This window comes from Mirounga leonina, unplaced genomic scaffold (genome assembly GCF_011800145.1).
Source record: "Mirounga leonina isolate KUSES-001 unplaced genomic scaffold, KU_Mleo_1.0 Mir_125, whole genome shotgun sequence".
In the NCBI taxonomy this organism is placed as follows: domain Eukaryota; kingdom Metazoa; phylum Chordata; class Mammalia; order Carnivora; family Phocidae; genus Mirounga; species Mirounga leonina.
Window position 1 is genome coordinate 71,746,025 of NW_023270305.1, and position 17,422 is coordinate 71,763,446.

Here is a 17,422-nt window from a genome sequence, read left to right on the forward strand (position 1 = left end):
TAAAAGTCTGCTGAGTTTTTTTGTAATAACCACTTACAAAGCAGGAGCTAATTTGATGTGGGAAGGAGGAGGAATTTTTAGTGTAATTATCAGCATTCAGTTCTGTTTCAAATGGTGTGGGAGCTCCACATGGTGAGTTCATGTATTTAAAAAAAAAAATCTAATTAAATTGGCTTGGCACTGACAAATCTACTGGTCGCAACCTTTTCAATAATGCCTAACAAAGGAAACACTTCGGAAAAATAAATGTAATGAAATAAAGAAGTTGCTCTTTCATATATGTAAGTTCAGATGTTTAAATATGAACCCATATACTCATAATCGTGTTTGGAGTTTATTACATTTTTAAAATTTAGTTTTACTTATATAGGTAATTCACAGATAGCCAATGTGATAATTCAAAAGTCCAGATAATATAAAAGATTTTTATGACCCCCTCACAATCCTGTTTCTCTAGAACCACTGTTATTTGTGTATCTGTGTGACATCCTAACCTTTTTTCTTTGTGTTACCTACGTATGCACTCGTGGATTGCATTGGCTGTTTTGAAAAAACTTGTACAGAAATGGAGATCCATAGATAGCAAAATTGGCTGTATACTTTTCAGCTACTTTCATTGAGAGATGGAGGTTTTTTTCCCACCCCTTGAATCCAACCAGCCTTGTGACTTGCTTTGACCAATATAATGCAGAAGTGATGTTGTGTCAGTTCCAAACCTAGAGGCCTCCTAGCTTCTAGTCTCACTGCCTTGGAACTCTGAAACCAGCATGGGAACAAACCTGGACTAGCCAGCCATCTGGAGACCGGAAGACCACATGGAAAGTGGTCCCACCCCAGTCTATTTACCAGATGAATGTAAATGTCTAAGTGAGCCTGAGACTAGCTGAGCCCCGCCCAAACCGTAAGAATTACCCGGTTGAGTCCAGCCTGAATTACTGACCTGCATAATTTTGAGCTAAATAAATGGTTGTTTTAAACAACTAAGTGTGGGGACTGGTTGTATTATGAGCAAAAGCAAACTGATACTAGACCATATAGTATGTAGTTCTATAATTTTTTTGCTTTACTCACTATGTTACAAAGTGTTTGACTTGTCAATGCATAAAGATCCATCTTTTTCTTTTTAAGAGTTATGTGAATTTCCATATTATGGATATTCTACAGTTTAATATTTTCTCTATGCCAGACATTTAGGTTTTGCCTACCTGCCTCCGTCCTTCTCTCCATCTCCTGTATTATAAGTATCTCTATAGTTGTTGTATACTTCCCCTACTCTGTCTTTTCTCTGCTAATATGGGTTATCTTTTTCATAGACATTTTAAAATATATAATAAAATGTATCAATCTTTCCCTTAGTGGCTTTCCTATTCTAAATTTTGCTCAAGAGCAATTTTCCAACCATATATATATACTCTATTTCTTTCTAATACAGAATTTTATGTAAGTGCCTATGTGTATGTGTGGGTGTGTTAGATTTAATTCATCAATCCTCTGAAATTTATTTGAATTTATGGTGTGAAATAGTGAATATTTTTGTCAACTGGATAGCCAAAGGTTCTAAACACCATTTAGAGTAGTTCAGTCATTTGCACTGATTTGAAATACCACCTCCACTCTGCATTTAGATTATCTGCTTCAAGACTTTAATCTGTTCCATTGATCTATTTATTTGCTTGTTACCAGATCAGTAACAAAATGACCACTGCAATGTAACAATAACTACTGCTTTATAGTACGTTTTGACATTGGCAAAGTATCTTCTTTTTTTCAAAAATGTCTTGAATATTCTTCAATATTTTCTCTTTCAAAATAATTTGAGTCAGTTTTAAAAATCCATGAAAAAGTCATTTTGGAATTTTAATAAGGCTTACATTAACTTTGTAGATTAATTTGCCGTCAGTTGAACTTTTAACAACCTTGACTTTTGTTGTCAATGATCATGATTTGCCTTTTCACTTATTTCCTATGTTCTTTGGTAAAATTTTATAGTTTTCTTTTTTAATATATTACATGCTATTCTTTGGTTTAGTTCTCAGAATTACCATGGTTTTTTTAAGCTATTTACATTTTCTAACACATTTTAAAATTTATTTTTGCTCATGTTTGAGAAAATTCTTCCTGAAAATAGTTTTCTTTAAATTTGACCATTTTGGTAAACTCATTTATTCTAAGAATTTGCCACTTGATTCCTTTGGATTTTCTGGGTAGCTAATCATATAATTTAAAACGATGAGAGTTCCTAACTTTTATTTTACCTTTCATTTCATTATTTTACTTTTTTTTTTCCTGGTACTGAATTGGCTAAAACCCCCTGTGTGTTCGTATTGGTCAGTTCAGGTTGTCATCACTGAAGCATAGAGTCTGGGTAACTTAAACAACAAAAATTTATTTTCTCACAGTTTGGAGTCTGGAAGTCCCAGATGAAGGGGCCAGTAAGATGGTTTCTGATGAGAACTCACTCCTCAGCTTGCAGACAGTGCCTTCTCACTGTGTCCTCTCCTAGCCCTTTCTTTGTGTGCGCTCAGAGAGGGAGCTCTGGGGTCTCTTTTCCTCTTCTTGGAAAGACACCGATCCTCACAGATTAGGGCCCCGTCCTTATGCTTCATTTAACCTTCATTATCTCCTTAAAGGCCAAATCTCCAAATACAGTCACACTGGGGATCAGGGTTTCAACATATTCCCTTTCTGGGATATTAATATAATCCCATTTCTGAATTAGCATTAAAAATAATATTTTTAGGGGTGACTGGCTGACTCAGTGGGTGGTGAGGCATGTGACTCTTGATCTTGGGGTTGTGAGTTGAGCTCCATGTTGGATGTAGAGATTATTTAGAAATAAAATCTTTTTTTAAAAAATGGCTTAAAAAATAATACTTCTATTTTCTATTCCGAATATCTGAGAAATAATGTGTGCAAAATGTGCAAAAGAAACAAAATCAAATTGATACAAATCAGAGTTACCACATAGGTTTATTTGAAAAATGTATGTTTGTGCATAGAGCACCTAGTTCATGATAGAGACAGACCAAATGTTTAAAAAATATTTATTGATTGACAGTAGAACTGCCACAAACCTTTGCTATTATGTGTGTGTTGTGTCTAAAATGCCCATAAGTAATTGTGTTTAATACTGTATAGATAGGTGGTTTATGTTCAAAAAACAATCATTCCTTTTTTCCTATTCATTTAGTAAAGACTTGGAGTTGGACAGTGGGTGCATTTCAAGACAAAGACATCATCTCTTCCTGGTGTTTGAAGACCTTAGGTTATTCTCCTTGAACTACAGTGGTAAATACTGTAATAAATAGAAATCTCTATTTATTGCTATCTCAAGGAAGTCAACAAAATATTATGGTGATCCAGTAGTTTATAATTCCCAGTCCCTTATGAATTAGAAATTTTTTGGCAAAATATCACATTTTAAGTCATAAATAAACAGTGTATTCTGAGCAACTCCCACCCAAAATTATTCTTAAAACTTCCATTCATTGAAAAAAAATGACATAAGATGACTTAGGTAAAGGATTAACATGTTTTAAGCACATTGTAAACTTTTATTTGTTTTAATAGATTTTATTTATTTATTTGACAGAGAGAGACAAAGTGAAAGAGGGGAACACAAGCAGGGGGAGTGGGAGAGGGAGAAGCAGGCTTCCCGCTGAGCAGGGAGCCCGATGCAGGGCTCGATCCCAGGACCCAGGATCATGACCTGAGCCGAAGGCCGACGCTTAACGACTGAGACACCCAGGCGCCCCTAATCACATTGTAAACTTTCAACAATTGTTAGTTACCTCCTAATCCTTAAAAGAGCAAAAATTAAAGATATGCATGATGATAAAAGGATATTTATTTGATATATGCCTTATATAGGTTGCCCTTTCTGCAAGACAGAAGATTTCATTCTTTCTCCTTCTTTCTATTCCATATCTAATCTCAAGGAGGCTCTTTAACATTTTTTATTATTGAGGTAGAGTTGACACACAATATTATATTAGTTTCAGGTGTACAACATAGTGATTTGACAACTTTATGCCTTACACAATGTTCACCATGGTACCATCTGTCACCATATGACATTATTACAATATTATTCCGTATATTCCTTATGCTATACTTTTCATCCTATGACTTACTTATTTTGTAAGTGGAAGTTTGTGCCTCTTAATTCCCTTTACCTGTTTCTCCCATTCCTTAACCCTCCTCCCTTCTGGCAACCACCAGTTTGTTCTCTGTATTTATGGTATTTATGAGTCTATCTCTTTCTGGGTTTTGTTGTCATTGTTGTTGTTTGTTTGTTTTGTTTTATAGATTTCACATATAAGTGAAATTATATAGTCTTTGTCTTTGTCTGACTTATTTCACTCAGCATAATAGCCTATTGTTAAAATGTCCATACCATGCAAAGCTATCTACAGATTGAATGAATTCCCTATCAAGGAGGGTCTTTTTACAAAAAAATGAACACATTAACTAAAAATCCCACACTTTTACAAACATGACTGGGCTCAGATACCCTTAAGTATCCAAATCCCTGCTCTGCATCCATTATGGCTTGGTGACCTTGGCAAGTTCCTTATTCTCTCTCATCCTCAATTTTCCCATTCATAAAATTAGGATAATAATTTAGGAATAATAAGAAGTTAGGAATAATAATACATTCCTTATGGATTTTCTGTAAGAAGTACATGAATTAGCTTATGTGAAATCCTAAATAGGAGCTCAGTAGAGGAAATATTATTATTATTAATAAACACTCATTTTCTTGCATACTGATTTAATTTGAAATATTTAACTTGTTCATGGAAATGAGTGTGGAGAAACCTTAAGGAGTCTAATTTCCAACCATGATTTTAAAAAAATCTACTTGAACTTTTGAGTTTCTTGTAATATTATATCTAGGACTCCAAATTTTGTTCTCAGATGCACCAAAGACTATAAAAAGTCCTTTGTTAATGGTGGAAAATAAACAGCTTCTTAGGAAATAAGACTTCGTCATGCAAGAGTATATAGATTTATGTCCAGTTCTTTGATTAAAAAAAAGAGAAAAAGCCTTTCTGGAGTCAGAAATGTTTCTCAAACCACTATAGAATAACAATTATGAGTCTCCACTTTTTATTTTTATTGCTGGATTGAAAAAGATGACTCTCTACAATGCCTACACCAGGAGGATATTATTCTACAAATAAGGGCCCAGCATGACATTTATGAGAAAGCCAGGGTCCTTCTGCGCAAAACTGATTGGTGCTCAGCCAATGGGCTCTGGGGCATTGCAAATAAAGGTACGTTCTCCACTGGGCCTGATCAGAAGCAGGGCAGAGTGTTGCCTCTGCCTGTGGAACTTCAGGAAATGCTCAACTCCTGGCCTAGCCGACTACATCTGTGGCTAGCAAAGAGAAACTGGGCTTTGAAGATGAAACACCTTGTTCCTCAATTCCCTTCCATCTTGGCCATCTATTGCTTCTGCATGCTACAGATTCCCTCTTCAGGTAAGGGGACCCCTTCATCAGACCCCCAGCTAGCCTGAGCCCTAAGGAAGACTGAGACAGACCTTGATCCTTCAGGGTGGTTCTGGAGGGAGTCAAACTTAATCCCCTCACCTACCCCCATTTCCACCCTTTTGAAATGGCTTTCCATTTGTCTCTAACCTTTAAGAGAAGGTGGACAGAATTAGATGCTGCAGCCTTTTACCAAAGGAGGCGACTTTCCCTTGTGGAACTCTCTTTAAACAATTCCTGACTCAGGGCTGTCCCAAAGATGTGCCACTAAAACTGTGAGGGATATGAGTTGAGGACCCCAGTTTCTTAGCCATCTGTACTCCGGGAATTCTGAAGAGAAGAGAACAGACACGGTGAGACTGAGTTTACAGACCCAAAGACTGAGGATTGAGGGGCAGTTGGAAAGGGGCGGGGAGGGAGCAGAAACAGGAAAAAGGGAATATTTTCATAGCCTTTCTGTGGGGTCGCAGGAGGCAGGATCCCAGACAGAGCTGCGGAGGCCCCCAGTCTTCCCGGGCTTGGGCGCTGTCCGAGGTTCTGACTGGACGCGAGTGTCGCTTCACTAACTTCTGAGAACCCGCAGGATTGCAGGGAACCAGGGGTGGGGTATAGGGTCAGTAGTCAGAATGCGTTACCCATTTCAAGGTAATTGCCAAATGATGCAGGGAAGCATGTGGTGGTAGCTCCAATTGGAAGCAGGGACTATTTCAAAATTTCAGATTTTGTCGTTAGAATTTTGATCTCGGGTGCAGAAAATCTTTGAAAATATATTCAAACAGAAAATATATTTCAAATAGTGTGTTTGTTTTGCTATGTCCTGTAGTGTAATCACAAAACCTAGGCATTGCAAGGAACCTTGAAAGTCATCTAACCTTTCATGGAGAGCAGGGATCTATGATTTCCCTATTTGATTACTTTCAGTGACACCCAACTCAATACCAGCTGCCTCTTCTGGGCTCCAATAGCATCTGTTTGTGTTACACTTTTGGGACTTTGTTATTACTTTTTATCTGTCTATATATTTATATCCACCTCCCCCTTTTCCTCTTTGATTTTATGTTTCCTGAGGGTAGGTCCCTATGGTCTTTATCATTGTACTGTTAACACAGAACCTCTTAATAAATCCTTATAGGATTGGTTCAAATTACTCTGCATTTTTGAATGGCTCCAATCATCAAAATTTTCTTTACGCTAAGCTGAAATCTGGTCACATGTAACTTCTAACCATAACAAGCCCTACTTCTATCCTTTGGGAATTCAGAATAGGACTAATATCTCTTATGACAGTTCTCAAAATAATTGAAAGCAGTTAGCATACACTTCCTAATTTTCCTCTTTGCCAAAGAAAACTACTCTTTGTACCTCTAACTCAACTACATATTCTATCATTTCAAGTAGGATTATTACCTTTCAAAGCTTGGACACTATTATTTCTGTATAGCACAACATTGTCTTAGCTTTTTCTTGGCTCATAGAGAGATTACAGGAAGCAAAATATTTTAAGTATTTTAAATATATATATACTACTCTTGAGCCAGATATTCCCTGTCCTATATTTAAAAAATCTAAGTTCAGGGTTTTACATTCATCCCATTTAATTTCATCTATCCAATTGGTTCCTTCAACTGCTGTATTAGCTATTCTCCCAAGTATTGTATCACGCCCAAATGAGAAGAAGACTTCATTTAGGCCAGCTAAAGATTGACTGGCATAGAGTGCCGCCGCGTGCTGGTAACAGCCTCGCCCAGAACCCACCCCTGAGGAGTCTGATAAGGCACAGAGATGAGTATCTGAATTTCTTAAAATTTCCAAGAGTGATTTTGATGCACATACTTTCTTGACACCATTTCCTGCTATCTTATCTTCATGAATTCCATCAAAATACAAATTGAGTTGTTACCCAGATATCTTTTCCCTCTTTCTTGAGTTACTAACTCTTATACTGCTAACTCCTTGTAAATAAAAAAACACTGTTTTTAACTAATTTTGGTACAAATCTCAACTTACTGTTGGTAGGTAGAAGTGTGTTTTCTTTGTAAATCCTTTTAAAAAATATTGTATTTCTAGAATCTCTGTATGTTTTTCATGGTAAAGATTTAAAAGTTAATGCTATGACCTTCCCCCCCCAATATTATTTTTATGGTTTCTTTCACAGTAGGATTTCCTCGACCTCTAGCTGATCCCCCAGATGGCTTGGATGTCATGCAGCTTGAGGTACACTGCTGTTCAGTAATGTGAGATTTTTATTTAGTCTTGGCCTTGAAAATATCATGTGGCTAATGTTCACTTGAAACTATTTTAAGATCAGATTCTTGGCTGCAGCAGGAATTCATGTTGCCATTTTAATGGCCTCATTTAAGCCATCCTGAGAGTTGTGTTGAAATTCACTGCCACTGTGTGAGAAGATAATGCAAGGTTCATAAATGCAACAATTTTAGAATTTTATATGTGTGTTAATAGATTGCTATTGACTAAGGAATTTATTCTGATCTTTGATTCATTTTTCATATTTTTCTTTAGCGTCTGGCATATTGGGCAACTCTTTCTAGGCAACTTAAGGTAAAAAAAAGTATATATATAATAATTCTTTTATTTTTATCTTTATTTTTTTCAAGATTGATTTATTTATTTGAGAGAGAGAGAGAGTCAGCACACCTGTGAGTGGGGGGAGGCGCAGAGGGAGAGAATCTCAAGCAGACTCCCCACTGAGCCTGGAGCCTGACTACAGGGCTCCATCTCACAACACTGAGATCCTGACCTGAGCCAAAATTAAGAGTCAGGCACTTAACTGACTGAACCACCCAGGCACCCCCATATAATAATTCTTTTAGTTATAAGTGCACATGTTTATACCATAATTGATATCTGTAATAAGCTACCTATAGGAGAAGTCTATGTGAACATCTATGTCCGTGGGTAAGAATGTAGTTTTAGGAAATAACAAGTGAATCTCTCAAATATAAAATACCATAAAATATTGGTAGTTCATGTATATTTTATAATTATCATAATAATGTATACATGTATAATTACATTAATTATATATGTTATGATATATCATGACATACATTATAATTGATATACTATAATATAATAGTTCTTCAAAACAATAGATCTTGTGTAAAGGACCTAACACTGATAGTAACCACAACAGAAATGTTTCAGTGGATACAAAGTAAATGCTGATTCAATCAAGAGTGCAAGAGGGTGGTATTAGGGTGGAGCCCGTGATTCTTAAGCATAAACTGAATCTTTTCATGTTTAACATGTTTTCACCTTGAGCTATATCCTTTCTTCCTCCTTCCCCTCTCCCAAGCCACAGCATACTGCGTCCTGGCCACATGGAATTTCTCATTATTCCCCAAATGCATCAGGCCCTTATATCTTTGCACAGGTGTTTCCTTAGCCAAAAATGCCTTTGCAGGCTGTGTTAACAGCTCAGACTCTAAAACCAAAGTACCTGGGTTCAAAACCTACATCTCCTTAACTTTGGCAAATCTCTTAATCTCTCTGTTTCTTGGTTTCCCCATCTATAATATGGGAATAATAGTTATACTAGCCTCATAATGTTATTGTGAGGACTGAGTGCTTGAATCCTTGTGAAGTGTTTTCAACAGTGTCTAGAACACAGTAAATGACAGCACTTAAGTACCAGCTGCTACCATTGTCCCTGATGCAACTAATGGCCGTTCCTCAAGACTCAAACATTTCTTTCTCTCTTTTTTAAAATTTTTTTTAAAAGATTTTATTTAGGGCGCCTGGGTGGCTCAGTTGGTTAAGCGACTGCCTTCGGCTCAGGTCATGATCCTGGAGTCCCTGGATCGAGTCCCGCGTCGGGCTCCCTGCCCGGCGGGGAGTCTGCTTCTCCTTCTGACCCTCCTCCCTCTCATGCTCTCTGTTTCTCATTCTCTCTCTCTCAAATAAATAAATAAAATCTTTAAAAAAAAAAAAGATTTTATTTATTTATTTGAGAGAGAGTGAGAGAGCACAAGCAGGGGGAGCAGCAGAGGGAAAGGAAGAAGCAGGCTGCCCGCTGAGCGGGGAGCCCGATGCGGCGCTCTATCCCAGGACCCTGGGATCATGACCTGAGCCGAAGGCAGACGCTTAATGGACTGAGCCACCCAGGCGCCCTTACTTTCTATCTTAAGCTTCACAAATATATCATGCTTATTTCTCCTTATTTTCAGTTTATCCTTATGCGCATGTCTGAGGACAATTGTCCTCCCTTATTTTTAGAACTAATCTTTACAGCCTTGCTACCCAGAGCAAAAATTCAGGGCGAAAATTCAAAGTTTTCCATCTCCTTGCCACTGCCTCTTCACTTCGCACAGAATGGGCTTCCCTGTCCCCCACATGAAGGCTTTGAGGGTGTCCCCTGCAGGAGCAGAAGTGGAGTGGAGCTGTCACATGGGCCACCTACAGTAGTAAATTGGGTTGTGCATTTCCCTGAGAGGAAAGGCCCACCTGGAATGAATTTCTGTCCACTTTCTCCATTTTCCCAAAGCTGATCCTGTTCACTATCTCCAGTCATAGAAGAACAAAGGGTTGTTCAGTGAACAAAACTGTCAATATTTTAAATCTATTAACAGAGACACTGTGGCTCTTCCTGGTCTTGCCGCTGCATTAAAATAGGACCTTTGGCATGTCACCTCCTCTTCTGGGGTTCTGGTTCCCTCAACTATCCCATGTCCGGATGAGCCACCTGGGCTTTAAGTCCACTACCAGTTCTGGTCTCCAGAAAAGCCAGGTCTGTGTCTCCAGGGCACTTTTATCTTGAAGCAATTCAGAAAGCAGAGCTACATTCTACAGATAATGACACCTGCAGAAAGTCTTCCTGTTTTGTGTTCCTGGTGAGAGCAGAAGTTTAGATAGGAAAGGGGGCAACAGATTCTTGTGAACACATTTCTACTATTCATCCGTTCAAAAAAAATATATTTATTGAGAGCATGGCATGTGTTAAGTGCTAAAGATGCAGTAGTAATCAAAATAGACAAAACTACCTGCTCTCATGAAACTTCAGTTCTAGTTGGGGAAATAAATAATAAGAGAGGTAAGCATATTTTTTTCTGTAAAAAGAAAAAATTGAAGCAAAGAAGGTGCATATGAAATGTTGAGAGTGGTGTGTGAGCACCTGGAAAAGCATCTTCATATTCCTTGTTATTTTTTGGCTTGAAACATAACAGTATAAAGCTGCTGAATACGGTACATAAAATCAATTGTTTGCCCAATGCGTGCTCAGGAAACACACATACACTCACACATACATGACAGGGCAAGTGTGTGTGTGTGTGTGTGTGTGTGTGTGTGTAGTATACATAAACATGGGCTGCTTCCCATTAGAAACTGTTCACAGTTTGTAGGAAGATGTAATTGTATCAACAGCAACAAATTAGAAGTGTTATCAACAACTTTCATTTCTGTCTTAAGTTTGAGCTGATTCAAAAAGGTTTCAGTGTGATTGAGATGTGAATGAGCAATATTAACCAGATCAGCAGATTTAAAATATCATTTACAGTAATCATTTCAAGCAATTTTATAAAATGCAGACATGGAAACCTTATTTATTATTTTGTAAGATGTCTTTTTCACAACAAGATCCTGGAGTGGAATATGCTGCAAATACAACCATCCCCACCTGTCATCCATGTAAACAAGGGCCAGGTGGTGCTCTAACAAGGATTTAGAAATGAAAAGTTGGGCTTTCTGCAAGAAGAGTGGAGATTCATGTAGAAAGCTTTTTGCGGGGGCGGGAGGGAGAGTTTGGTGGATTTAAACCAACCCCCCAAAAAACTGAATTCTAGAGTACACCCAGGAAAAAATTAAAAATTGCAATCATTAATTTTATTCCAACTCTTTGATGGTTATCTGGGAATTAATTAGGGGATTGCTTCTATGAGCCACAGAGCATGTTTTTCTCCCCAAGATTCGAAAGGTAAAATGAGATTCAGTCTTAAAATAATGATGTATTGCTGGCAACTTGCTTTTTTGTAAAACCCTGCATCAACTATAGTCTTATTAAGTTTGGATTTCTTTTTAGACTGCCAATTTATTTCATAATATTCAGATAAATTCAATAAGGTCCATGGTGTAACTTATACTGAAAATTTCATCAATTGCCTACCCAAGTAAAATTCCATGTAACTTACCCTCACAACTCTCTTTCTAGGATAATCAAGACATATACAAAAGGGTGAGTACCACCCAGTCTGCAATGCAGGCATGTAACTTTCACGTTTATACCAAGTGACACTTGTACTAAACTCAACTTTTTTTTTTTTATTCAGTTTTTATTTCACTACTCCAGAACTCAGAAGCCGACACAGCCAGTTAAAAGTGGGGTCAGTATTTTGCCATACTCATCTTTCTGTAAAAGTGACTCTCCTCTGCTTGTCTTTTATCCTGTCCTAATTAATATGTGCAGATAAGTAGAAAAGCAGGGAGCTTGCAGACACTGTCTGTGTAATAGCTTTATAAGAGCTTTTTCCTGGGGCTTCAGGGATTCTCTGTCCCGGTCTGGGCTGGGGTGGTGGGAGGCTGACAAATCTGAAAAGTTAGAGACTATATTCTAGAAAAGGAAAAATAAGTGAGGAGTAACTTTTTATTATGCACTTCAACAGATGTTTGAAAAAGACCTGATAAATACTGAGCTCAATTTACATTTATCATATTACCTTTTTTTTTTTAATTTTAAAAAGTGCTTCGTGAAGTGTAAAGTGCCATATCCCCAATAGTGATCCATGCAGGTGCACCTTCTATAAGCATCACTGTATGTATGTGCTATGGGAATACATGCATCACCTCTAACTTTGTTATTAGAAACTTGAGTTACCCTCAGAAGCAGGTTGTGTAAGTGAATTTCTGCAGAGCATGATTTGAGGAATTTAGGAAGGTCATAGCATAAAATTTTTAATTCAGGGGTTCTGTTTTAGTAACTGAAATTCTACCATTAGAAAGTCACTTACTTATATAATCAAGATTTTCCACGTCTTCAAGAAAAATACCTTAAAAAAATACCCAGTGAAGTGTTTTTTCCCTAAGAGGCAAAGACTCATCTGTAGTATAGGTTTAGGAATGAGGATCAGGTGAGGATAAGGATAGTAACAGGAAGGGCTAAGGGCACTACAAAGGGAAAAAAGACAATGGAAGGAGGAAGATGAACTCTGTGACACGAATGAACCTTTACTCTAAGCCAAAATACTCAGGGAGGATTCACAAAGACTAGGTATAAGACACGGGTATGTATGTCTGAGTGTGTGCCCCAGCCACAGACAGGAAGTGCAGGAAAATCCAACGCATTAGGGAGAGGGGACTGAAACTCCTGTTCCATGGATGGAAACTGTCCTTCCACCTCCTCCCCTGGACTAGGAGAGACACCTAGAGCGGAAAAGGACCATGCACTCCACCCTAGGAAGACAGAACGCCTGGGGATAAGGCAGAGAAAAGTCTGATTTACCCTAAAGGAATAGTTGTAAGTGAGCTGTTGGAATTGTAACCTGCGATAAAGGCAAGCAGTTCTTTATTGAAAACCTAAGGCGTGGACATGGATTTTATTCTGGACATTAAACCCATCTAAGGGAGGGAGTGGAGAGGGCAGCGTAGCCTGGGCTGCGTCCCGGGCGGGCGTCCGAACCCCCCGCCGCCTCTGTTGCAGATTCCTCCCGTGCACCCGTTAATGCGCCTGGCCGCGCAGCTCGAAGACCGGAGGGTGAAGAGATTTCCGCAACAGCGCGTAGGTGCTTTTCTCTTGGGGCCTCTTTTTATGCCACCCCAAGTTCACTTAACCGTGGTAAATGCGTGTGGTCGCTGGGGGGAGGGGGGAATAGGGGGAAGGGGAGGCTCATTTGCATGCTATCTTTTTTTTAAAGATTTTAGTCTATTTATTTATTTGAGACAGAGAATGAGAGAGAGAGAGAGAACATGAGAGGGGAGAGGGTCAGAGGCAGAAGCAGGCTCCCCGCCGAGCAGGGAGCCCGATGCGGGACTCGATCCCGGGACTCCAGGATCATGACCTGAGCCGAAGGCAGACGCTTAACCAACTGAGCCACCCAGGCGCCCTGCAGGCTATCTTTGAATCTCAGCCTCCACCTTGGGAAGGAGCTGGCCCTACCTTGCGCCACAGTCCCCTCCCTTGAACCGCACAGAGTGGCTGCAGGGCCCCCCGGGCACGCCCCTAGGACAAAGCCGTCCTCTTCCGCTCTCTACCATTTGTTTCCTTTTAGTTTCCGTGCTGTTTTTTTACTTTCCCGACCCGTCCTCTTCCTCTTGACATGGACATTGCCTTGGTGATCCCCTGGGCTCCCCGTTGTTGCTCCACCTGCCCTTTTGTCCTATCTCAGAACTTTGTTTCTTTAGACATAGTTCTTTTTTTTTTGTTTTTTTCAGTTTAGAAATTACTAGCTTCCGTAATAGGTATAGTTGTTCGAAATGCTAATTTAAGTTTTATTACATGGTAGCCAAAAAGAAAAAAGAAAGAAAGGAAGGAAGGAAGAAAAAAAAAGAACATTTTCTTTCGAATGCTGAAACTCATCCGGGTTTACCCAGGACATTCCTGGTTTTAGCTCTGAAAATCCCAAGAGCCCCAGGAAGCTGCTCAGTTCCTGGGAAATGGGTTGGTCATTTTAAGCACTGGCAGCAGTGTGTCTTATCTGATCCCGCTGCTCCCCAAAGCCTTTCCGATTGAGTTTGATCTGTTGTTAGGCCAGACCCACAAGCAAAGACAAGCTGAAGAAGCTGCCAGGGCATACCCTTGGATGGGGGGTCAATTTCAAGTTGACGCTGTTGGGAAGAGCAAGCCAGTTTAACATTGTCCTGGACGCAAATGGTACCTCAATCAAGAACATGCCTGTCTTCCGGAACAGGCAATTATAATTGGTTACATAGTTAGCCCTTCCCCTAAACTGCTTTTTTGCCCCCGATTTCTGGTACCAGAGGATGGAGCCAGGGATGCACAGGGTCGCAGTGGAATGACTGCAAGCCTGGGGGATGCGGTTCTTGTTATGTTAACCTGTGCCTCGTTCCCTCCCAGGATTCGGGGACTGCCACAGTGGATTTCACCAAGAAGGTATGGAAGCCCTGTGGAGAAGTACTTGGAGATGGGCAATCTTGTCACCCCTTTAGATCATTTCTGGAAAGAACTGGTCTCACAGTATGCCCCTGAAAATCTTCTCTGAGGCTGAGCATTTAATTTCAGGTTTTCCTGAGCTTGTCCTGAGGCAGAGAGGACTCCCGGAGCAATGCTTCTTGCTGTTTATATTTCATCTCCAGCCTTGCAGATGAGTCACCTGGACCCATCTGTTCCTGAGGATTTGCTTGATGTGGCTCAGGGGCCCACATGGCAGTTGTACAAACTTGGGGAGAGGTACTGCGAGTGCATAAGCCCCGTATACCAGCACTTCTCCAAGTTGACCATGAGTCATCCATACCTTGGGATCTTGTTAAAATTCTGACGGCTAGGGCCCAACTCCAGGTAGTCAGTAGGGACCTGAGAATTTGCATTTCTAACTAAGTCTCAGGTGTCATTGACGCTTTTGGTCTGGGGACCACACTTTGAAAACTGCGGTCATAGACATCGTCAGACCTTTGGCACAAACTGGTTGCATAATGGTTTGTGTTTTTATGTTGCAGGATCACACTGCCACCCGGGGACGACCATTTTTCCTTTTCAGGGTATAGCATTTCTTTTTCTCTGTTTTTAACCCCAGTTCCCTCCTGCCACACAATTATGGATTCCTCCAGAATGAGCACAGCCCAGCACCCCATGGCAAACTGGTGAATAATTATGGGGACTCTCTCATCCTTTCCTTAGGGGTGAATTTCAAAGTCTCCTCCTAGAAACCTGATGTTTATGAAAGAAAGGGTGCAGAAGGACATAGGCTGAGAGAACCAGAGCTCTGGGAGCGTGGGTGGCAGGCAGGAATGCTGCTGTTGGACAGACACGGGGCCAGCCAGAATTGGCATCTGTGTCCCTGAGCATGAAGGTACAGGATACGTGCCCCCAAATAGTGTAGGCGCCATGCCCTCCTCCTTCCCTGGGGTCTCCGAGCCTCCTGCAAAGGTCACAGAATCAGAAACTGTCTTAGTTTGTGATCCACCACTCATTAGCTATGCTTCATCCCCTAGATCCTCAAGGGTTTGCATCCAAAAAATCAGACCACGAATCAGACAGACTCCTGCCCCTCAAACTGTATTCTGTGGGTCACTGGTGCAAAGATCAGACAAGCTTGGGAAACACTGCACCCAACACTCTCGAAGGTTCACAGTGCACACCGGCATGTCCTGCAGGAACTATATAAGAAAGCTGTGGGAAACATAGTTTCCACCGTGTTTGATCATGGAAGTTCTTCCACTCCATGCTGCCTGTATGACCTATTAGTGGTTGTTCTCTAGAAAGTACTTTGAGAAACCGTGGGTCTCCATGATGTCTTCAGGGTGAGAAGTCCTTTGATAAATGGTTTGAAGACCGTCCTGCTGCATCAGTGGAGGCCAGGGTGGGGGGAAGGGGAGGGGTCAATGTCAGGGCTGGAGGAACAGCAAGGGTCCTGGGGCACTGCCACAGGGGACCTACATCCTCGCCCCGGGCGAGGGCTTCCCAGGTGAACTCCCAAGGAGGCTGCTGACATCCCAGTTAGAACAAGGCCTTAGGGCCCAGGTGAGGAAGGACCTGAAGCCCAGAAACAGGTTCCAGGCAGTTTTGTCTCAGTATCTGTAAGCTGCTCTTTTTTTTTTTTCCAGCCAAGGAACGGAAGAAACACGGACGATAACACCCAGTAGGACAGTCCAAGGTCAGTGCCATTGCAACTGTTCTCCTCCAAGCAAACGTTGTGTCTGACTGAGGGGGAGTGAGAGCCAGCCAGAGGGGTGGCAGTTCAAGAGCATGGGGGCCACCGGAACCTCGGAGGGCCCTCCACCCCCTCCCTTCCCTGCTCTGCACACCACAGAGACCCCCCACCCGGCACACAATGCAGCTTTTGCCCCCATGCTAGCTCTTTGCAGGCATCTCTGGCAGGGGCTGTGAGGGAATGAGAGCCCCCCTTGGCCCAGCTGATCCTCAGGACTTCTCACCTGACCCTTCTGATGAGGGAAAAGCCCCCCCGGGCAGGTTTGGCATGAGAGGGGGAGCACCTTAGAGCGAGAACATCTCAGAGTAGTGCCAGGCCAGCCCACTCCCACCCATTCAACAGTGTTCTGAGACCCAGAGTTTAAATCCAAGGAGATTCCTTGGTCTTCAGGCCTGTGGAGGTGAAGTCCATGTACAAGGGCAGCTCTGGGCCTCCTCCGTCTCCCATGATGGTGCGTTCCCTGGGGCCTGATGCTGACCTGCTGACAGCAGCCGGGGCATGGGCCTGCCAGGGTGCTGGAGAAAGCTGCCCAGATGCTGGGAGACAGAGCGCTACGGGTGAAAGCCGGGGAAGAGGTTCCCTGAGGCCACAGCACTCACACAGCCTGAATGGCCCAATTAGATACTGCAAAAATAAATAAGTACCGATTTGGGGCATTTATGACTTGTCAAACTGAGGCGTAATTTTAAAATACGTTGTGCAATAACATGCCCACAGGCCTTGTCTCGATTCTGATAATGATTTGATCCAAGTAGTGCATTTTTCTCTTCTTTTTCAGAATTCAGTGGCAAAGAGAAACTGGATCAGATAAAGAAACCGAGCAATTATTTTGAACACATGTCAACTTTCTTTCTGTGAACAATAAAAGATAATTCTCTCGCTCTATATTCACTAGAATATTCAGTTGCATAAAAAAATAAAGCAGCATGGACACAATATTTTCATTTCTTATTGGGAAATCTTGCAGGAGGGATTAGATGCATTTTTAAAATAATAAGATTTTAAATAATAATGTGCTGGGTTTGGCATTGTTTTAGCCTGCTGCAGTTATCTTGTTATTATTGATAATCGAGGGCCCGGGCTAGGGAG

At 40.9% G+C, this 17,422-nt stretch overlaps 1 protein-coding gene across 16 annotated transcripts in view; it reads left to right on the top strand.

Annotated features, from left to right (window-relative positions):
• The window catches only part of NMS (neuromedin S), a 45,019-nt gene extending 27,801 nt beyond the window's left edge, over positions 1-17,218 (top strand). For 5 of the 16 annotated variants that reach the window (XM_035001789.1, XM_035001787.1, XM_035001788.1 and 2 more), the window contains 11 exons: positions 3,191-3,288; positions 5,139-5,486; positions 7,651-7,709; positions 8,016-8,054; positions 11,662-11,685; positions 11,780-11,833; positions 13,147-13,228; positions 14,521-14,556; positions 15,197-15,263; positions 16,227-16,276; positions 17,112-17,218. In XM_035001789.1, coding sequence (XP_034857680.1) covers positions 3,191-3,288; positions 5,139-5,486; positions 7,651-7,709; positions 8,016-8,054; positions 11,662-11,685; positions 11,780-11,833; positions 13,147-13,228; positions 14,521-14,556; positions 15,197-15,263; positions 16,227-16,276; positions 17,112-17,191 — 937 coding nt within the window. In that variant the 3' untranslated portion in view covers positions 17,192-17,218. Of the gene's footprint in view, positions 1-3,190; positions 3,289-5,138; positions 5,487-7,650; positions 7,710-8,015; positions 8,055-11,661; positions 11,686-11,779; positions 11,834-13,146; positions 13,229-14,520; positions 14,557-14,685; positions 15,162-15,196; positions 16,277-17,111 lie in introns of those variants that run through there. The other 11 variants (XR_004678620.1, XM_035001791.1, XM_035001790.1 and 8 more) reach the window with 11 other exon arrangements.
• The last annotated feature ends 204 nt before the right edge of the window (positions 17,219-17,422 follow it).